The sequence below is a fragment of the Lagopus leucura genome, unplaced genomic scaffold, assembly GCF_019238085.1.
Source record: "Lagopus leucura isolate 7727_CA_CO unplaced genomic scaffold, USGS_WTPT01 Super-Scaffold_100044, whole genome shotgun sequence".
NCBI lineage: Eukaryota > Metazoa > Chordata > Aves > Galliformes > Phasianidae > Lagopus > Lagopus leucura.
This window is the reverse complement of record NW_024962291.1, coordinates 694763-713887: the sequence shown is the minus strand read 5'-3', so window position 1 is coordinate 713887 and position 19125 is coordinate 694763. Positions and strand designations below refer to the sequence as shown.

The following is a 19125-nucleotide window of genomic DNA, read 5'->3' as shown; positions in this document are numbered from 1 at the left end:
TTTTGACTCATGAAACTGACGGGGAAGGGAAGAAGCAAGATGGTAGGAACAACTCAACCCAGAGACTACAACCACAGGTTTTCAAGAAACTAAATTTCTGCCTGAAATCCCTAAACACACTGCTCCTTCTCTTACCAACTGCCCTCCTGCCTGCTCTGTACTGAAATCATTGGCAACTCACTGCTGGCACAGATTTGCTGCTGAGATTAGTAGCGATTAAAACAGGGAAGGACATGCTGAAAAATTTCACTTTGGGAAAAGAAAGTCACACAACTATATTAAAACATGAGCAAAAAGCACATAAAGTGCAGTTGGAGTAGATGATTGTAGCTCTTGGTCCCAACCTTAATGATGCTATGATTCTAAGCATGCCCCTAGCCCACGTGCTGAGTCCCAAGGAACGTGGCTGCTGTGGGGCAGGAGATTTAAGAACCAGAGCTGAGGCTTGATGAAGTCCTGCTGCGTTCCATCTTCACACTGTGTAAAGCTGAATGGTCAGACAGCGCTGGCTCTCGTGCGTGATTTCCAGGATCCAAGCCACGGGGAGAGCTAAAAATATCCCAATTAACCATTCCTTTCCAACGCGGATAATACCCTGCCACTAGAGTATATTGTATGACTGCAGACAGGAAGATGCGGTCTGCAAACAAAAAAAAGCAGCAAACTGAGAAAAGAACCAGCCAGGAGAGTCACCTCCGAAATCTAGTGCGGGCCACACCACCAAAAAACATGCAGAGGATGTGCTAAATGTGCCAAAACTCCTGCTGTGGCTCCAATGCAATCGCAAGCTTTCACCCCGACCTGACACACACACAGTAACGCTTCCGTGCTGTCTGCCCTGCCCTGGTGACACACAGAGCTCATTGGGGACACGTCCCTTTCGAGCCATCTCCCAGCTGTTGGCTATGCCCTATGTCATCCTGCACGCCACGAGTTAAAGCAGGAAGCCTCCATTTGTGGTACAATCCACGACAAGCAGACTGCTAGGCTCCAAGAGGCAGCACGGCTCCAGAGCCAAGCATTTCTTCACACACGTTTCATAGTGGTTTTTTCCACTACCCAATCTTTACGCTGACATCTACACTTTTAAATACCAGCTGTGGGTAAGTCAGGGGTACGCTGACAGCAGCACACCGGGGAGAACCAGCAAATCCTCTCGGTTCAAGGCTGAGCACAGGCTTTATGGTAGAATTACATCTATCTCCCAGGCACGGGGCTACTATTAATGGAATTAGCAGGCACGCTGCCTCAGCCTTACTGAGGCGGGATGGGGTGGCAGCTGGCCAGCCCCATCCAACTCCATCCACACCGCCTGCCCAGCTTTGCCGTCTGCCCTAATGAGCCCAACGCATGACGAGGACTTGGAACAAAAGAAGAAAACATGAGCTGCCCAGGACAATCAGTATCTCTCTAGGAACACCCAGGCCCCGCATCAGCAATCCTTCAGTCTCACTGAGCTCTCAAGCAGCACAGGATGGAAATGCGCGACAGCGGTGCCAGAGCAAGCCCATGGTTGAGGAGCACATCCAGCCATCCCACAACTGCAGAGAGCGCACAAGTCCTGGCATCTGTTCCAAAAGCATTGCAGAAAACACAGAGCACTCCTTCCAAGGCACATCACAGCAAAGCAGCCAAGACTTCACCATGGACACTGCCCTGCACGAGGTTCAACAATGCCAAACTCAAAGTCCTACAGCTGGGGAGAAATAACAACATGCACCAGTACAGGTTAGGGGCTGACCTGCTGGGGAGCAGTTCTGCAGAGATGGGGCTGGGTGTCTTGGTTGACCAACAGCTGACCACAGGTTGACCATGAGCCAGCAGTGTGCCCTTGTGGCCAAGAAGGCCAATGGCATCCTGAGGCATGTAAAAAAGAGCATGGCCAGCAGGTTGATGGAAGTAGTCCTCTCCCTCTAGTCCAGGTGAGGCCACATCTGGAGTACTGAGACCAGTTCAGGGTTCCGCAGTTCAAGAAAGATGAGGAACTTCTAGAGGGAGTCCAGTGGAGGATCACAAAGATGTCTGGGGCCTGGAGCATCACCTATGAGGAAAGGCTGAGAAACCTGGGAGAGTTTTCAGTCTGGAGAAGACTGAGAGGGGATCTTATCTGTGCTTACAAATATCAAAAGGGTGGAAGTCAAGTGGATGGAGCTGGGCTCTTTTTAACAATGCCCAGTGATAGAGTGCACTGAGCACAAACTAGAACATAGGAAGTTCCACCTGAACATGAGAAAGAACTTCTTCATTGTGACCGTGACAGAGCACTGGAACAGGCTGCTCCAAGAGGCTGTGGGGTCTCCTGGAGACCTTCCTGTGTAAACCTACTTTAGTAGAGGGTTGGACTTGATGATCTTCCAACCCCTGTGATTCTGTGATTCCATCATGCATGAACTATCACATAGCCATGTTGAGCAACATGCATGGCATGACCTTAAATCATCCCTTAAATCATCCCTGCACTACCTCAAAAAAGACAAGTAGGAGCACCACAAGCCACCAAAAGCCAACAGAGATACAGCAAGCAAACATACTGCAAAGCCCGGAGCGCATCACAACTCAGCATCCGTGGGGACAGTTCTTTGCACAAAGTTGCCATAGATTAGGGCTTTTCTTCCCTAGACACCTGCCAAGAGACTTCTCTGTCACACGCAGGGAGCATGAGTAGAAGACAGAGATTCATCAGCGCTCAGTGTTTGCCTGCATCAGTACATGAGGAACAAATGAAGGAGACTGGGAATGGGGCTGATGGAGCACAGCTGAAGTCAGTGCCCTCGTACCCCACACCTGCACTTGCTCTGCAGCTGCTCTCTGCAGCAAAGGGGGCAGGAAGGCAGGCTGCCTCGTGACAGGAAAAACCCTCGCAGCACTGAGGAGGTGAAACCTCACATCTGAGAGCATTTGTGCAAAGTGCAGCCAACTCACAGCACGAAATGTTTCTTCCAACTCTACAGAGTCCAGCAGACATTTTGCAAAAACAAGCAGGGGAAACACCATGCCTGGCACCTCAGGAAGGTGGGGTTTGCCAGGAGGGATACTCACAAGAACCTCCCAGTTTCTGTGCATTAAAAAAAATAAATAAATAAAAGTGAAGGGCAAGTGCACACGGTCCTGCAGCTCAGTGGGACAGATGTCAAAGAGAGAGGGGGACAACTGAGAAAGGAATGATGCACGTGCAATGCTCTCCAGGCTGGCAAGCAGGGGGAAAGCTCACACGGGGTTAAAATAATGGCTAAGGTAGGGGCTGTCAGAACTGTGAGTCAAGCTCCCAGTCAGTCAGGAAGGCAGGCAGGCTGCGGAGGGGTGTGGTGGCGGTTGTTTGGTCGCTGCCATTTGGGTTTTTTTTGAAGATAAATGTGTTTGCTGGCTGATCTCCCCTTGGCTGAAACACAAGTAAGAGAGCAGCCCGCAGCCAGGAAAACAATCAGCGAGAGGCAGGAGGACTTCTGAAGAGCTGCAAGCGTGCTGCTTGGGCCCTTCAAAGAAAGATGCAACATTAAAAGGGACACGTAAACTTAAACTTCCTAGTGGTGTCGATAAGATAGCATTCAGACCAGACACTAATGTGAGACAAAACCCATTCCCACACTAGAACCTGTCAAGGAAGAGCGATAAACAGCAGAAGAGCGGATCTACACACCGGCGCCGCCCGCAGCACAGCCGCACAGCTCCGGACCCGCTGCCGCTCCCGCAGTCCCGGCGCGGCGCCCGCCACACGCCGCCCCGCCGTCCCGCAGCCCCTCGCAGCCGCCACGCGAGAACAGCAGAGAACGCAACGACTTCTCCGCCTCGGGAAGACCGCAGCTCCATTCCGGGGGGTTCTCCGCGCGGGGAAAGGGGGATGCGGTGGCAGTACGGCGGGAACCTGGGGAGCGGCAGAGGCGCGCAGAGCCCCCCGCATCCCCCGCCCGGACACCCTCACACACACCGACATCCTCCCGCGCGCCCCCCCCCCCCGCACAAAGCCCCGCGATGCTCCGCGTCCCGCCGCTCCTCACCACAGGCGGGCGGCCGGCAGCTCCCAGCCTCGCCGCGCATCCCATCCTCCGGCGCGCGCCCCAATGCCCGGCCCGGCCCGCGCGCTCTTTCGCGCAGGCGCAGTGGGAGGCCGCGCGGGGCCGAGTGTTCCAGGCGAGGTGGCAGCGTCTCGCGAGACGAGAATAGAGGAGGCACGAGAGAAGTGAAGAGACGGGTGGGGAATTAGCTCAAATGGTAGAGCGCTCGCTTAGCATGCGAGAGGTAGCGGGATCGATGCCCGCATTCTCCAGTTTTTCTTTCCTCATTCTATACTCAAGGCACCTTCGTTTACTTCAGCTTTTTTCGGCTGGGGGCTGGAGATGGGTGATGCGATCGTAAGGAGTCTGTCCTTATGATCTGTAAATGTATTTTGCTATTAAAAAAAGAAACTTTTTACATATTCGTTTAAAAAAGACTCACAGCATTGTAGAAATCATTTAGGATGGAGAAGATCTCTTTGGTTACCAAGTCCGACTGAGCACTGATAGGTGTACTTCTCTAAGGGCCACATCTGTATGTCTTCTAAATACCTCCAGGGATGGTGACTCAGCCACTGCCCTGGGCAGCCTGCCGCAATGCCTCACAACCCTCTCCGTGAGGAATTTTTTCCTAATATCCAATCTAACCCCCACCCCCAGAGCAACCTGAAACCATTACTTCCCATCCTGTTGCTGTTGCCCAGGAGAAGACACCCCAACCTCCTTTCAGGTTGTTGTAGAGAGCGATAAGGTCTGCCCTGAGCCTCCTCCAGACTGAACAATCCCAGCTCCCTCAGCAACTCACCATCAGAGTTGTGCTCCAGACCCCACACAGCTCCATTGCCCTTCTCTGGACACGCTCCAGGGCCTCAGTGTTCTTCTTGAAGTGAGGGGCTCAACACTGAACACAGCACTCGAGGTTCGGCCTCACCAGTGCTGAGTACAGGGGGAGGATCAGCTCACACAAACAGGCTTTGCAGGGCCACGCTGCATTGCCACGATCTTCTTGGACAGTTAGGGCAGTGCTGTACCCTGGCTGAGGACCGTGTGCAATTTTCCTCCTGCAGGTTGTAACCACACTCTTTGAAAATCATTCTGTCCTCACCACCCTTCTTTTTAAGCAGCAAAGCCACGCAAATAGGACGGATCCTAGCTCAAACAACCAGGTTAAAAGAGGATGCATTTCTGTGAAGTGATCATTTTGTATAAATTTCCATGGATTCTCAGTGGAGAGAGACTGCTTTGCTGACACCTCCCAGCCCCTTCCAGAAAATAACAGCCAGACTGAAGTCTGAAGGGCAGATGAGTGGATGGAGGTGAAGAGTTTGTTCTCATCTTTTAAGAGTGATTTATACTGAGGATTTGGAGTCCTGGACAAACTCATGCAATAACCAGCTGTCACTGCAGCAGTCTTCAAAGCTGTATAAATGGTTCAAATATTCTTGTGCAGCCGGATTTAATGGGAACTTGAGATCTGTCACAGCCCCCTCTTTCATCAGCTGCTGCACAGCCGATGTAAGGAGACTCCAAGGCGAAATATGGGTGTATTTATGGTCTGATTCTCTCTTTCCCCCACTAGCTGCAAAGAACAGCTTCACCCATTCACCCGCTCCAGCCCTGGACCTTTGTCCCCTGGGTGACTGCAGCCCCGAGAGCCCGAATGTGCACAGCTGGGGCTGCACCGCCCTCTACAGCTCGGCTGCTGCTGTGCTGAGCAGCTCCTCCATCAGCTCAGAGCTCTGGAGCCTCTCTCGTTAACTAACAGCGTGCTTCTTGTCCAGCCAAGCAGTGACCACAGCCAGAAACTGTATGCCTTAGGACAATATATTGCACAGATACTCAAAGCACTATTTCCTTATAACAACCCCCACCCCCAAAATAAACGCAGTACGAAACAAAGAGAGCAGCTTCTCTATTACGAGAACAAGACGACCACATCAGAGAGCCAAACCATTCCTCCTAATGGCTTTCTTGTGGGAATCTCTGCTGAGCCGTCACAGCACAGAGCCACCATATGTTTGCACACATGCAGCTGGGGAGCGTTTGCTCCCATTTGTCAGGAGCTCAAAGCTTGCAACCCCAGGCCACTTGCTTGCCAGCAGCATGTGCTGATCGACCTCCCCTGTGCTGTTCCTGTGGCACTGTGGCTCTGAGTCCTGGTATCAGATTCTCCACCCCGGCTCCACAGATGCTGGGGCTGCTTTTTCCCTTCCAAGAGCTTTATCAGCCTGCTGGCTCTTGAGGAATGGCCCGCGTTCTGCATTTCCTTCCCCCACAAATCTTCACAAGCTCTAGGAACAAATGGCTCTCAGGCAGAAGGACGGGTCGACAGAGAGAGGAAGTGCCAACGGCCAAACCTGGGCTCTGAGTGTGACAGATGGGGCTGGGTGCATTCCTACAACTCACTGCCACAACTCATGGTTTGCTGGTAGGCTTCACACGGTCAAGCTAGCAAAAGAGCTGTCATTACCCTGAAAATTCTAATGTTTTTAATTGCAATTAAGCGCACGCACAAAGGCATGGTGAGAGCAGAGAGGACAGAATGGCAGAGTGCTGGAGGGCAGAAAGACAGAGCTTTCAGCTTATGCTAATGAGTTTAATTCTGAGACAATTTAAGTAGCGTCTGGATTGCTTGCTCTAGGTCATGTGCATATGGACATCAGCTTTAATATAAAGTCATCTTAAATGCAGAGATGTGTCCTGACCTCTCCAGGACACAGGGCTGCCCTATGTCCATGGAATCATAGAATGACTTGGGTTGAAAGAGACCTCAAAGATCATCTAGTTCCAACGCCCATGGATAGCGGTGTGCTCTCCTTAATGCCAGCCTGAAGAAGAGAGAAACCCAGCTGGGAGGCAGGTGTGCACCATTCCTCCAGGGTGTATTGTATCCCGTGAGTGGGATACCCTGTCTGCTGCAGAAATGCCATTTGATTGTTCCCAAGATGCCCCCAGTTATCCCCACAGTGAGGTCAGCCAAGGGGGCAAAGGGGTTTCTGGCTCTGCAAGCAGATCTCCTGCAGTGTGCACTTACTGTGTTCCTGTACAGCTCTGTGTTTTGCTCTCTCCACACTGTGTGTAGAGATGACAATAAGATGCAATTTCAGAGCACTGTTGCAGCCTCTTCCACAGACTCCCTTACGCTCGTGGCCTTCCTGCCAGGCGAAAGAAGCCATTCCCCACTTACCTGCAGCATCCTTCCCCACCCAACTTCTGTTAGTCATCTGCTGGATGCCTTGTGCCATCCCAAAGCCGCGCATCCTCTTATCCCTTACATGATTCCTCATGCCCCAGCTCAGACAAACTCAGACCTTGGGAGCAAAGAGATGAGAAAAGAATGCAAAAGAGGGCTGCAGGCTTGCTGTGCTGTTATCACACTCACACAGGGCTGTCCATGCAGCCACTCTCCTGCCCCTACAGGAATCCGATGATCCAAGGCTGTAGGCCAGAGGACAGCCCGGTGTGAAGCATGGCTCCTGGCACAGGTGGCAGGGACAAATGGCCATCCATGAACATTAAACTGCCTCTGTGACCATTGGGTTTTGTGGGAAGCTCGCTCTGGCACCATTGCCAGACTACATCCTGCTGCAACCACTGCCAGCCTTTGGAATTTGCAGTGAAACAGGGCAGTGATCATTGGTGCCACCCATTCTGCAGTCCATCTACACCAAGGAGGAAAAACACAACCACAACGCAACAACGCCCTTCTCCCTCTAGCAGATACCATGGGCACAGCAGAGGTTGCATAGTAACAGCAGAAGGAAAGCATCTGCCTGCCTGCCACGCAGACCTGAGCAGAGAGGTATGTATCAGCATGGCACCAGGCCTGGGAGCTCCTTAAAATTTCCCTTTCGCTTAGCGAAAGGGAGGACCAAAGGTTCTGCTGTGTCGGAGAGCTGTTGAGTGAGGTGGGGGCACGGGGTGCTTTGTGGGAGTACAAACATCAGAGAAGCCAAGATTCTGGTGGGTGAGGGAAGGTAGCTCAGTGTGCCATTCAGAGAGCTCTCAGCACTCTGCAGCCACTCCCTGCCCTGCCCTGTGAAAGGCTGAAGGAGTTTTCACCATGGTTAGAAGTACCAGGAAACAACAGCAAGTTGGGGAGCAGCCAGTTGTGGGAGGAGTACGAGAACTGGGTGATGTTGAGTGAGCCCCAGTCCTGGCCATGTGCAGGCAGCACTGCTGCATGGTGTTGGATGGGTGCGTGCAGCCCAGGGTTGCATTTCACATGGCTTGAAGCAGCACTAATGGAGGGAGCGGGGGAGAAAACTATGCCACTGGGGCTGGGAGAGGGCACGGAGGGCACCATACGTGCCCCTCAAGCTGCCCCCATAAGCAGCCACCAGAACACTGAGGAATGGGTTTTGTTGTTGTCCCCAAACAGCCCGTAGGAAGGAGTCAGTTCCCAGTCCAAGAGGGATATCTCAATGTGTAACTTTTGGTTCTCTGGTCCCCTGTGCATCGCTTATCTACAGCGATGTGCCCTGGTGCCTCTGCTCTGAGGGTGGGGGATTAGAGGGGTGGGGGAAAATAGGGGTAGAGGGTAATGAGGGAGAAAGGATGAGAAAGAAGGGAGAAAAGAGGAAGAAAAGAGCCGAGAGAAAGGAAAAAAAGGGAAGGGGAAAGAAAGGAGAAGGAAGAGGGGGAAAGAAAAGAGAGGGGAAACAAGGGAAGGGAGTACAGGAAAAAAGGGCAGAGGGAGGAGAGAACGAGGGTAAAAGAGAGACGACGGGAAGAAAACACTGAGGAGAGAGGAAAGGGAAGCGTGGAAGGAGGAGCGGCAGACGCGCTCCTCCCCGTCCGGCGGCGCGGAGCCACCCTGCAGGGAGGAGCGGAGCGGAGCGGAACGGAACGGGACGGGCGGGCGCTGCGGGCGGGCGGCGGCGGCGGCGGCGGCGGCTCGGCGGGCGTGGGTAGGGCCAGGCCGCGGAGGTACGGGCGAAGGTACGGCGACGGGGCCGCGAGCGGGAGCGGGGAGAGAGCCGAGGGCCGCGGGAGCGCTCCGGGAAGCGGCGGGACCGGGTGGCGGGGGGGAGGTTTTCTGGGGAGAGCTCGACACCGGGCACGGCGCTGCTTCCCGCACTCCGGGGGTCTCGGCAACTGTCGGCCTTAAGCGTTAACCGAGATGCGGGAAGGGAGGGAGGATGCCGGGGGTTGGGAGGGGGCGGTGGAGAGCGGGGCCCGGGGATGCTCCGAGCGGTGCCCGCTCAGCGGGAGCCCTTTGTGATCGCGGGGGGAGAAAAGGAGAAGAATGCAGCGAGCGGGATGGAGGCGTTCGCTGGGTTTTGCAACACTCTGTGCTGTTTGCTCGCTTCTTTCCACCGGTTTGGCTCGGCCCGACCGCTGGCACCGCGTTACCCCGCCTGTATATACGTGGGGCTCGGCTGCGCTCCCCCCGACACTGCCTGACCGAGTCTTGCTTTCAGACGGGGCTTCCACCCTTCGAAAGAGCACAGCTTGCCCAAGTTGCACAGCAGTTCCTATCTTGCACACCCAGTTGCATGCCGTTCTGCCGTCCCGGAGCTTGCCGTTTCCTCCATGCGTTCAGGCAGCGCCGCTCCTGGCACAGATTTGGGGTGCGGAGCATCCCTGCATTCCCCATACAGCCCAGCAGCTGTTGGGGTGCCAGGCAGCACCGTGCCCCGTGTTTGTGGCACCGGAGGTGATGGGAATGAGGAAGAGCAGCAATGAACAGCACTCAGCAGCACGGGGGGTTTTCCTTTTTCTTTTTTTTCAGCTGCCTCATTCCAACGTGGTAACTCAAGAGGTCAATTTTCTTAAAAATGAGTTCCCTGGAATCTGACTGCATCATGACTAATCATGACTGAGTCATGTTAGCGTGGCTGAGTTGCCAAAACTTCTTTTTGTCACCTCTGGCTTTAGCACTGCCCACTGTAGGCTCAGTGCAGAGCTCAGCTCTCAGCCTCACTGTGCTCTCCTGTGTGTTTGCTGTGGCTGTGCTTGTTCAGAAGTGCCATCTGACTTGAGCAAAGGAGATCCCTGCTTGCCCTGCTCTTTGCACTTTGACTGGCCCAATTGGAGTGACCTGTCAAGGCTTGGGAACGAAGTGGTGGAGGAACAGTTCTCCCTCACCTCTGTGTTCCACCTTTTGGGGACAGGCATTCATTCTGTGCTGGTGAAAAGAGCTGCACTGTGTGGGTTTGAAGATGGTTTCTGCACTTGCTTCTAGTTCAATAGCAAAAATAACAGCTGGATTTAAACTTTTCAGATCTTTTCTCAACTTTCAAAATGGACCTTGACATCCAGTGTGAGGAGATGAACCCATCGAGGTGGGCTGAGCTTTTGCCCACCATGAAGTCCTGCAGCAGCATCAGGTAGTAATGCAGTGTGTTTCACTAGTGAAATTGGGCTGTGGTATTGTTTACTTGTGACTTAACAGTTGCATGGGAGCAGGGACGGTTCTACATATTTTTGCACAACCTGTTGATTAAAAAGATAAGAGCTGTCTTGCAAGGGTTTTTGGTTTTTTTTTTGGTCTAGAGATAAGCAACCGTCAGTATGAATGAATGCTGCCGTTGTAGTGTGTTGTGCACACGCAGCCAGGCAATATCTCAGTTGGTTACCTACACGTTTGACCATTGCTTTGGTAATTCTGTCTTTCTTGGCAGTGAGATCCCTCCTGTGGGGGAAGGCGTCTCTCCTTTGTGCTCATTAAGTTGCATGCTCTCTGGGCTGCAGTTCACATGCTGCCAAGTGACTGTTCATTAATTGTTATGCACAAGCCACATGCCACCATTTTTTGATTCTTCATTCAGCCATCAGAAGTGCCCACCCTGCGTGCTGAGCAAGCCCCTGGAGGGGAACTGTGCTTCATAGTGTAAACTGGGTGATGGGGTGAGACTTCAGATCTGTTCTGCATGCTTCCCTCTCTGCTGGCTGGGAATTCACCTTCTGTGAGCTGGCATCTTCCTGCTTGGGCTGGAGAGGATAGGCCACATCCAGCCAGCTGTGGATTGGAAGAGGTCAGGCAGGTTGAGGGTGACTTCCTGTTGTTTTTCAGAAGAGTATTTTTTGCAGGCAAACTTAGTGGGCTTCCTGAGGGCTGCCTTGGGTAATAAGTAGAAAGCAGGGGAATGGCTGTGTCCTGAGCAGAGGATGGGATGCTCAAGGCATAGTGAATGGGAGTAGCTGTGTTGGGGGCTGTTCAACAGTGTTGAACACAGTTCCATTGGGAGATGCCCCTGCTGTGCTGCACACTGCTGCATGCTGAGGGTTGTGCTTGAGAGAGGCTGTGACTCATCCACAGGACACCAGATTGCCGAGTGCATCTCTGGGGCTGGCAAACTTGGCTGAAGACGCAGTTTGGCTGGTGTTGGTGCAGAACCTGTCTGACAGCCTGCAAGCTGGGTGCTAGCTAGATGTGGCTTCAGATGCTGGTAGTTTGTTGCTGGTAAAGTTTCCAGCCTTGCCAAAGGAGCATAAATCTTGCATTTGCATAGCACAGCCTGTGTTTTGGGAAGCTGCCATCCAGTCCCTTCAGTGCCTGACCACCCTCTGGTGAAGAACCGTTTCCTAACACCCACTGGACGCTCCCCTGACACAGCTCCATGCCGTTCCTAGGACGCATAAGTCAGCTGCTTTGCTTTCATAGGGAGCTCTTCAGCCAAGGAGAGCAGCATGACTCTGAGGACTAATGTGCTCTGTGTTTGCTTCTCTTTCAGGCTGGATGATTGCAATCTCTCCAGCAGTAACTGCAAGGATCTCTCCTCAGTCATCCATACGAATCCATCCCTCAAAGAGCTGAAGCTGAACAATAACGAGCTGGGGGATGCAGGCATTGAGTACCTGACTAAAGGCTTGTTGACACCGAGCTGTAGTTTGCAGAAGTTGTGGTAAGTCCCCACTGATTGCCTTGCTCTAATATATTTGCAGAGTGCTGTAGATGAAGTCACAAGGCAACCTGGTGTATGGTTTAGTACTAGAGCCATGATGGTGCAACTCAGCCATTATCTAGATCACATGCTTTGAAAACAGCCATTTTTTTGCTTCTGTCTCTAGGAACCAAGCAAAAGGCTGTTGCTGGGAGCCAACCAAACCCGATTCAAAGTTAGCACTGCTATGCGTGACACTCCTCCATGACAAGAGCATGATGTCTCATAACTTCAAACAGCCTATAGCAATAACAACTTGGTTGCCGCATAACTTCTCCCAGCCTGAGAGCTGAAGGATCAGCTTCACAGATCCTTCTTGTAGGATACAGTAAAACTTCTAAATGGTGTGTCCAGGGTTTTAAGCCAAGTTGAATGAGATTTTTATTTTTAGTTACTCTGGATACTTTAGCGATACTTACCTGGATGGACTGCTATCTAGAGGGCCAGCAGCAAACCTCAGCAGGCACATCTCTCCCAGAAGATCCTCTGTAGTTGTGGGGATGCATTTCTCTCACCTGCACTACCTCTCCTTTAGGCTGCAGAACTGCAACCTGACCAGTGCCAGCTGTGAGACTCTCTGCTCCGTCCTCAGTGCACAGCCATCACTGACAGAGCTGCATGTGGGCGATAACAAACTGGGAACTGCTGGGGTGAAGGTGCTGTGCCAAGGGCTGATGAACCCCAACTGTAAGCTGCAGAAGCTGCAGTAAGTAGCCACTGGGCATTTTGGTCATCTAGCAGTTCAGCTTTGTCTTGCTTGCCCTTGAGACAAGCACAGTTCTGTGGCCAGCTGTGGATTTCTTTTTGTTTTGTTTGAATGTGGCCACATTAATTTATGGGAGTGGGTCTTCAGGATTCTTCATAGCTGGGTGCCTGTTCCCATAGGCATTTTAGCCCTCTTGGCAGTGATGGCTAGTAATGCAAGATGTCTCTGACATCCCAGGGTTCTTTCTCATTTCATGCGCTGCCTGGTCTCCAAGTAGACCCCACCAGCACGTTTTCTGCCCTGGTCAGTGTACACTTTGCCAATGTTGAGGGGGTAGCAAGGCACTCAATACTTGGTTTTGCCTCGATTTCTTCTCTCCTTGCAGGCTGGAGTATTGTGAACTGACTGCTGATATCGTAGAAGCTCTCAATGCTGCCCTGCAAGCCAAGCCCACCCTGAAGGAGCTCAGCCTGAGTAACAACACGCTGGGAGATACAGCTGTGAAGCAGCTGTGCCGGGGGCTGGTGGAGGCAAGCTGCGACTTAGAGTTACTACAGTAAGGAGGAGCTGGTCATCTCTGACTGCAGATAGTCCTGCTGCTGTTCCTGCCGTGCCTGAAAAGGAGAAACTGTTGTCAAGAATGCCTGAAGTTCAGGCCAGCATTTTGCTGGCTCAGATTTCTGTAACTGTTGAAATCGAAAGTGCATGTCCAGGGTTTTCAGGTTTTGCGTTTGTTTGTTTTTAACTATCACATGATTCTGAGTTCACTCCTACATCATATGGTAGAGTGTGAGCCCCTATGCCAGGTTAAACTCATAACTGCAAGTTTAACTTGTAACTACTTGCTGGTGTCTGAGCATGGAGGAGCAGTCACAGCATCCAGTTTGCAGCAGGGAGCCATTCCACAGCCCTTTTCCTGTCCAAACTGGAGGTGGCGGATTGCAGCCAGTCTGGAGCAGCAGCTCAATGTGTGTTTGTTTCTGCAGCCTGGAGAACTGTGGGATAACCAGCGACAGCTGTCGGGATATCAGCGCGGTTCTCAGCAACAAGCCCTCTCTGCTGGATCTGGCTGTGGGGGATAACAAGATTGGGGATGCCGGGCTGGCCCTCCTGTGCCAAGGACTGTTACATCCCAACTGCAAGATCCAGAAGCTATGGTAAGTGTAGACAGGGTGTGCCTGAATCCCTCTGGCGGCCTGTGAGCTGTCTGCATTGTGTTGCTCGTTTGCTTCTAAGCGGAAAGCTTCCCAGTTACACCCCCTAGTGAAACAAGGGTGTCTGTGCTGCCAGTTCATGGCTGCTCTGAGCTGGGTGGGAACTCTATGAATGTTCAAATTTATCTTCTGGTTCAGGCAGAGCTTTTGGTGCAAAGGATGGGGAGTAAGGAGAAAGATTGTATGAATGGATGAGTTTTGTGAAGGACAGAAGAAAATGAAATGCTGTAACCAGAAGTTCACAATGCTAACATAGAACTCTGTTTTCTGATCTAAATAATTATTGGGGCAAAATAATATTTTGTTCTTCCCTGCAGGTTATGGGACTGTGACCTCACAAGCGCTAGCTGTAAAGATCTCTCCAGAGTCTTCAGTACGAAAGAGACCCTCCTAGAGGTCAGTCTGATAGACAACAACCTGAGGGACTCTGGAATGGAAATGCTGTGTCAGGCGCTCAAGGATCCCAGAGCTCATCTCCAGGAGCTATGGTGAGCTGCTAACATAAAGCCACAGTTGGGACAGTTCTTCAGACATCTTTTACCTAAAAGATATAGACTTGTGGACTAGATGTTTCTAGTCCACTAGTAGTGTTTCTACACTTCTTTGAAGATCTGCCCTGTAGTCAACCTGGTTTAGCAGGGGGTTGGATTAGATGATCTTCAGAAGTCCCTCCCCAACTCCTGCAATTCTGTGATCCTGTTATAAGCAATAGGAGACCAAGCATTACTTGGAAAGCATCCACCTAATATATTTTATTCTGCCACAAATGGCAACTAAGAAGTTGTGTCATAAGTTTGAAAGGCCTCAAGTAATAGTGAAATGAGTGTTGTGATGAGCTATCTCAGCTTCTCCACTGAAATGCAAGCTGTCACTGAGGAGCCAAAATTAGAAAGCTTGTGTCTCAAGTACTGCAGCTTCAAGTATATGTCCTGAGAAAGCTGGCAAGAAAATGCTTTCCATGAAAAGCTGTAGCACAATGCAGGTTCTGTCTTTGGCAGTTAGTGAAATGTATAATTGCTGCTTCCTCTTTGAAGGACTGGATAAAAGTCAGGACTGAAACCTGTGCTGTCCACATGATGGTCTAAATCTGACCAGAGAATGCTTGAATGTCAAAAAGCGTTTTCAGCATCCTCTCTGCTGACAGCACTCCATTATGGGTTGGGATGGTCTGGTACTGCATGGCCTAGAGATGAACATTGTACTTCCATTAGAACTTTAGCAGGCAGCACTTTAGCTCTCCTACGTTGCTGGACCAGCTCCTGCTGTCGGTGGGTTCCTGTCCTGCCCCAGAGGTGTGGGAATTGGTGAGGTGCCCCAGGAGCACCTGTGGGGCTGAGAGTGACTGTGAGCAGCACAGATGTCTGCAGGCAAGCACCCCTTTAGTTTTCTGAGATAAAGATCCCGAACACTGTCTGTGGGAGAAGTGCTGCTTAGAAAGGGTTAGGCAGGCAGGGATTGAGAAAAGTTCAATAATTGTGGGAAAGCTTCTGTTCCTCTCTTCCCACTGTCCTCTGAAGCAAACATGAAGAAGCAACCAGTGCTTGATGCTCTCCCGATCCCCAGAGTTCTCACATCATTTTTACTTTGCAGGGTTAGAGAGTGCGGGCTCACAGCTGCTTGCTGCAAGGCAGTCAGCTCTGTTCTAAGCGTGAACAAACACCTGCAAGTCCTCCACATCGGTGAGAACAAGCTGGGCAATGCCGGGGTGGAGATCCTGTGTGAGGGGCTGCTGCACCCCAACTGCAACGTCCACTCTCTATGGTAAGGTGCACCCTAAGGGATCATCTCCTCCATTACTGCATTACTCCCTTCCAAGCACAGCATGCTGAGAGGGATAACAATGGAGTTTTTTTGCTCACGGGAAACAATTCATACCACATACTGATGTTTAACTAGACCTATCCCACCTCACAAGTAAATGGAAGCCAGGGTTGCTTCCATGTATCCTGACAGTCACAGTGTCTTGCACATGCAACGCAGTGGTGCATCAGTAGGTGTCATGGGGACACCACGGAGCAGCCTCTGCTGATGTTTTTGAGATGCTGACCTGTGCAAATCTCTGGGCTGCACCAGCATAGCCCAAGCTGGGGTTGATAGGGTGTCTCTGGAGCCAGCACTCACTGCACTGGCCTCTCTGTCTTTTCCCCACAGGCTGGGCAACTGTGATATCACTGCAGCCTGCTGTGCCACGCTTGCTAATGTCATGGTCACCAAGCAGAACCTTACAGAGCTGGACCTGAGCTACAACACACTGGAGGACGAAGGTGTGATGAAGCTCTGTGAAGCCGTGAGGAACCCCAGCTGCAAGATGCAGCAGCTGATGTGAGCAGTGCTTGTGTTCCTATGGGCAAATGGGTGATCCTGGGGGGTGGAACACCATCTATGTGCTGCAAAACATGCCCTGTCCCTCCCAGATGTCATGGGTGTAGTGGCTGAACCTGCTTTGATCCATTAGGCCCAGGAAGGAGGAGATGGTGATGCTGGGGAGGGAACAATGCAGGTGCCTTATTGGCACTTGGACTGAACTCTGCAATCTAGCTGGGGCCCCTTCTGTTAATTAAGTCTTCTCATGACAGCCATCTGTGTCTTTCTGCCCTCTCTGACCTTAATGTCCACTAACCCAACTTGCTTTTTTTGTTTCGGTTCAGTCTGTACGACATTTTCTGGGGTCCTGAAGTGGATGATGAACTAAAAGCCCTGGAAGAAGCCAGGCCTGATGTGAAGATCATTTCATGAGTGACGGCTGCCTGCAGAGCAAAGTCAAAACAACATCCTCTTCTTAATCTGAACTTTTCTTACATAAAGCTAAATTAATTTAATATAGATTGTGCTTTTACCAAAAAAAGCCTTGTGGATTCCCAGAGCGGGGGTCCGGGTAGCTGATAAACCTTGTGTGTCGCTGGATCTGCCAACACTGAGGCCCGTGAAAGCGTTTTGTACATTTACACTGCAGCATCACTATCCTTGAAATAAAGCGGGCATCTGCTAGAAGCTGGGCTGTACCCTTTAGGAGCTTTTTAATCCTATAATCCCTCACAACATATTAGTCAGGCTTTAAAGGAAGCTCCTTTCCAAAGGCAAGGGGAGAACTACCTCCTGTATTGTTGCAGGGGGGTACCTTTGCCAGGTCTCTGGGGAGAGCTTTCCAAAAACCAAGTGTGCTTTTTAGTTTAAAACCGAGCTCATCGCTGCCTTTCCCTAGAGGAGCTCTTAGAAAAGCAGCGGCGACCAGGCTGCTGGAGGAGAGAGAAAGGAGTGGCTCTTCAGCTGCTTACAGTCAGAATTAGCATCCCTTGAAGAGTGATTTTTTCCTACCAACAAAAGATGCTGTGTGTTTCTATTAGTGTGGGGGAAGATTTAATGGTTTGATTTGTTTGCTCTGGCAAGAGTGGTTCTACAGGAGTTTTTATTAAAATCTGTTTGCAAATAATTAAATGCTTCATTCTCCTACTTATAAAAATAAGATATAATCCATTGCTTGAATCAGTATATTTCTCCCTCATGACCAACCCCCATCTCTTCTGAACTGGTCTATTACTAATACCTTGCTTACTGTTTGCTTTTGGTTATGTTCCTGGCCTGAAGCACATTGGGAGGAGACATGTCAACCCTTAGGAAGGCTGCAAGCCTTCAAAAGCCCTTAGTTCTGAGGCTGTTTGCCCAGTCAGAAATTTAACAAACCTTGTTGCAAGGGAAAACAAAGCTGACACACACCCAGAACACTGCAATGAAAGAAAAAGTAGCTTAAAAAAAAATGCAGGTGAGAAGCTGGGTGTTGCACTGTGCTAACCCTGCAGAAAAAGCATGTGAAATTAAATCCTGTTTCCTGACACCTCCCTCCCTAAAGCTGTTGCTTGGTGTTTTGGTCACTTGCAAATCCCACCTAGGTGTATGATTTGAAGGCGTCCTGCAGGCTTTGTCATGTGATGCCTATGCCTACATGTTCACCTTGTAACTGGCTTTTTTTGGGCTTAGCAAAACGTTGATCTGGAAGAAGCTGACAGTGGTTCTTACAAAGGAAGCATTTACATGAGCAGAGTTCCTGTAGCAGTCATCACAAACCCCAAATGTGTCCCAGATGTTTACTTATGCCTTCAGGCAGGCATGAATGGCAGGGTAGGTTTGTTCCCCACCACTCTTCTCTTACAAAGATTAAGAAGTCCAGGTCTAACTCTCAGTTCATAGCAGACATCTGAAGGCTACTGCAAAACCAGCATTGCCCAGCATGGCAGTATAAACAAGCTTCCCTACACCCTCCTTCTGTAGTGCACAGCTCTCCAAGCAAATACTAGTGGCTTAAAAAGCCACAGCACCTGAGACCAAATAGATTGGGTAGCAGAGAACCTGACTCCAGAGCACATTCTTTTGCATTCTAGATGGCAGTAGCAGAGAGCCTCTGCAGTCTCAAAAGCATGTGATCTGGAGCAGGGAGGTCATGGTGCTCCAACAACACTGCCAGGAGCCGTCATCAGCAGGGTGTGACCCTCCCAGGTATGTCACACTCCTCTGAAACCCACTGGCCCTCTGCTGAGATGGTCCAATGGGAGTAACTTTTTGCCTGAAATCTTCCTTTGCCTCAGAAAAATCATTATTTTTGTCATCTTTTCCAATGCTGGGCAAATAACCCTGTGTACCTCACTCTGCAGCCTCCCCAGCACTTTATCTCTTTTTATCCCTTTTAATAATAGCAAAAAGACACATTGACATGAAATAATAGAAGTGCCTCCCCTAACCCTTTCCTGGCCAGCATGGACACAGAAATGTGCAGTTCTCAGGCTGTGTGGAGCCAACCTCCTGGCAGAGGAGGGAAGGCCACCCTGCATGCACCATAACCCCTTCCAAGCTGGAGGGTAAATCAACAGTACACAGGAATCCATAGCCACATGGCTGAAGAGAATGGAAACTTTGACCTTACAAGCATTGGGACAGCACATTCCAGAGCTAGCTTTCCCCACCCCCACTTACCTTTTTCCATGAGAAGTTCTCCTGTCTGTGCCACACTGCCTTGAGGTGCTCAGCTAGCTGTGTGCTGCAAATGACTGAAGCTCTTCAGCTCCAGGCACAGAGGCACTCCTCAGCTGCATTGCGATGGCCCAGAAGGGATTGCTGATTGCTGCTGGAGCTCCTGCCACCAGGTTTGAGGCCTCAACTCATCCCTGCTGTGCAGGGACAGCAAACCAAGCAGCACATAGAGGAATGGGGGTACCGAGCCCCAAAAGGTCCCACCTCCTTCCTCATCTCCTCCTCAATGCTCAGCCCTGTATCATCCATGGAGCTTGACATTGTCTTCTTGCTCCTAAAGGAAAGCACCATTCCCACCTTCC

General features: G+C 51.1%; 2 protein-coding genes and 1 non-coding gene across 6 annotated transcripts in view; 2 read left to right on the top strand and 1 right to left on the bottom strand.

Annotated features, from left to right (window-relative positions):
- Positions 1–4072, bottom strand: part of LOC122187242 (USP6 N-terminal-like protein) — a 66592-nt gene extending 62520 nt beyond the window's left edge. For all 3 annotated transcript variants that reach the window (XM_042884571.1, XM_042884572.1, XM_042884569.1), the window contains exon 1: positions 3996–4072. The gene's annotated coding sequence lies outside the window, so the exon portion shown is untranslated. The remainder of the gene's footprint in view (positions 1–3995) is intronic.
- Positions 4073–4191: 119 nt separating this feature from the next.
- TRNAA-AGC lies at positions 4192–4264 on the top strand. The gene has a single exon. It is a non-coding gene; the product is annotated as a tRNA-Ala (tRNA).
- Positions 4265–8878: 4614 nt separating this feature from the next.
- RNH1 (ribonuclease/angiogenin inhibitor 1) lies at positions 8879–17231 on the top strand. Of its 2 annotated transcripts, none has more exons than XM_042884535.1 (10): positions 8879–8933; positions 10219–10324; positions 11672–11842; positions 12417–12587; positions 12973–13143; positions 13574–13744; positions 14119–14289; positions 15392–15562; positions 15953–16123; positions 16450–17231. In XM_042884535.1, exons 2-10 carry the CDS (start codon positions 10239–10241, stop codon positions 16535–16537), a joined length of 1371 nt encoding a protein of 456 aa, XP_042740469.1. In that variant the 5' UTR covers positions 8879–8933; positions 10219–10238; the 3' UTR covers positions 16538–17231. The 2 variants fall into 2 exon arrangements, with proteins under 2 accessions (XP_042740469.1, XP_042740470.1); XM_042884536.1 differs by having other exon boundaries at positions 8901–8921.
- The last annotated feature ends 1894 nt before the right edge of the window (positions 17232–19125 follow it).

What these genes read in the sequence shown, in the direction of transcription:
- RNH1 (XM_042884535.1), top strand. Translation starts at nt 10,239, where the DNA reads ATGGACCTTGACATCCAGTGTGAGGAGATGAACCCATCGAGGTGGGCT. An exon ending in TGTAGTTTGCAGAAGTTGTG is followed by an intron (nt 11,843 to 12,416) that starts GTAAGTCCCCAC and finishes CCTCTCCTTTAG; the next exon opens with GCTGCAGAACTGCAACCTGA. An exon ending in TGCAAGATCCAGAAGCTATG is followed by an intron (nt 13,745 to 14,118) that starts GTAAGTGTAGAC and finishes TCTTCCCTGCAG; the next exon opens with GTTATGGGACTGTGACCTCA.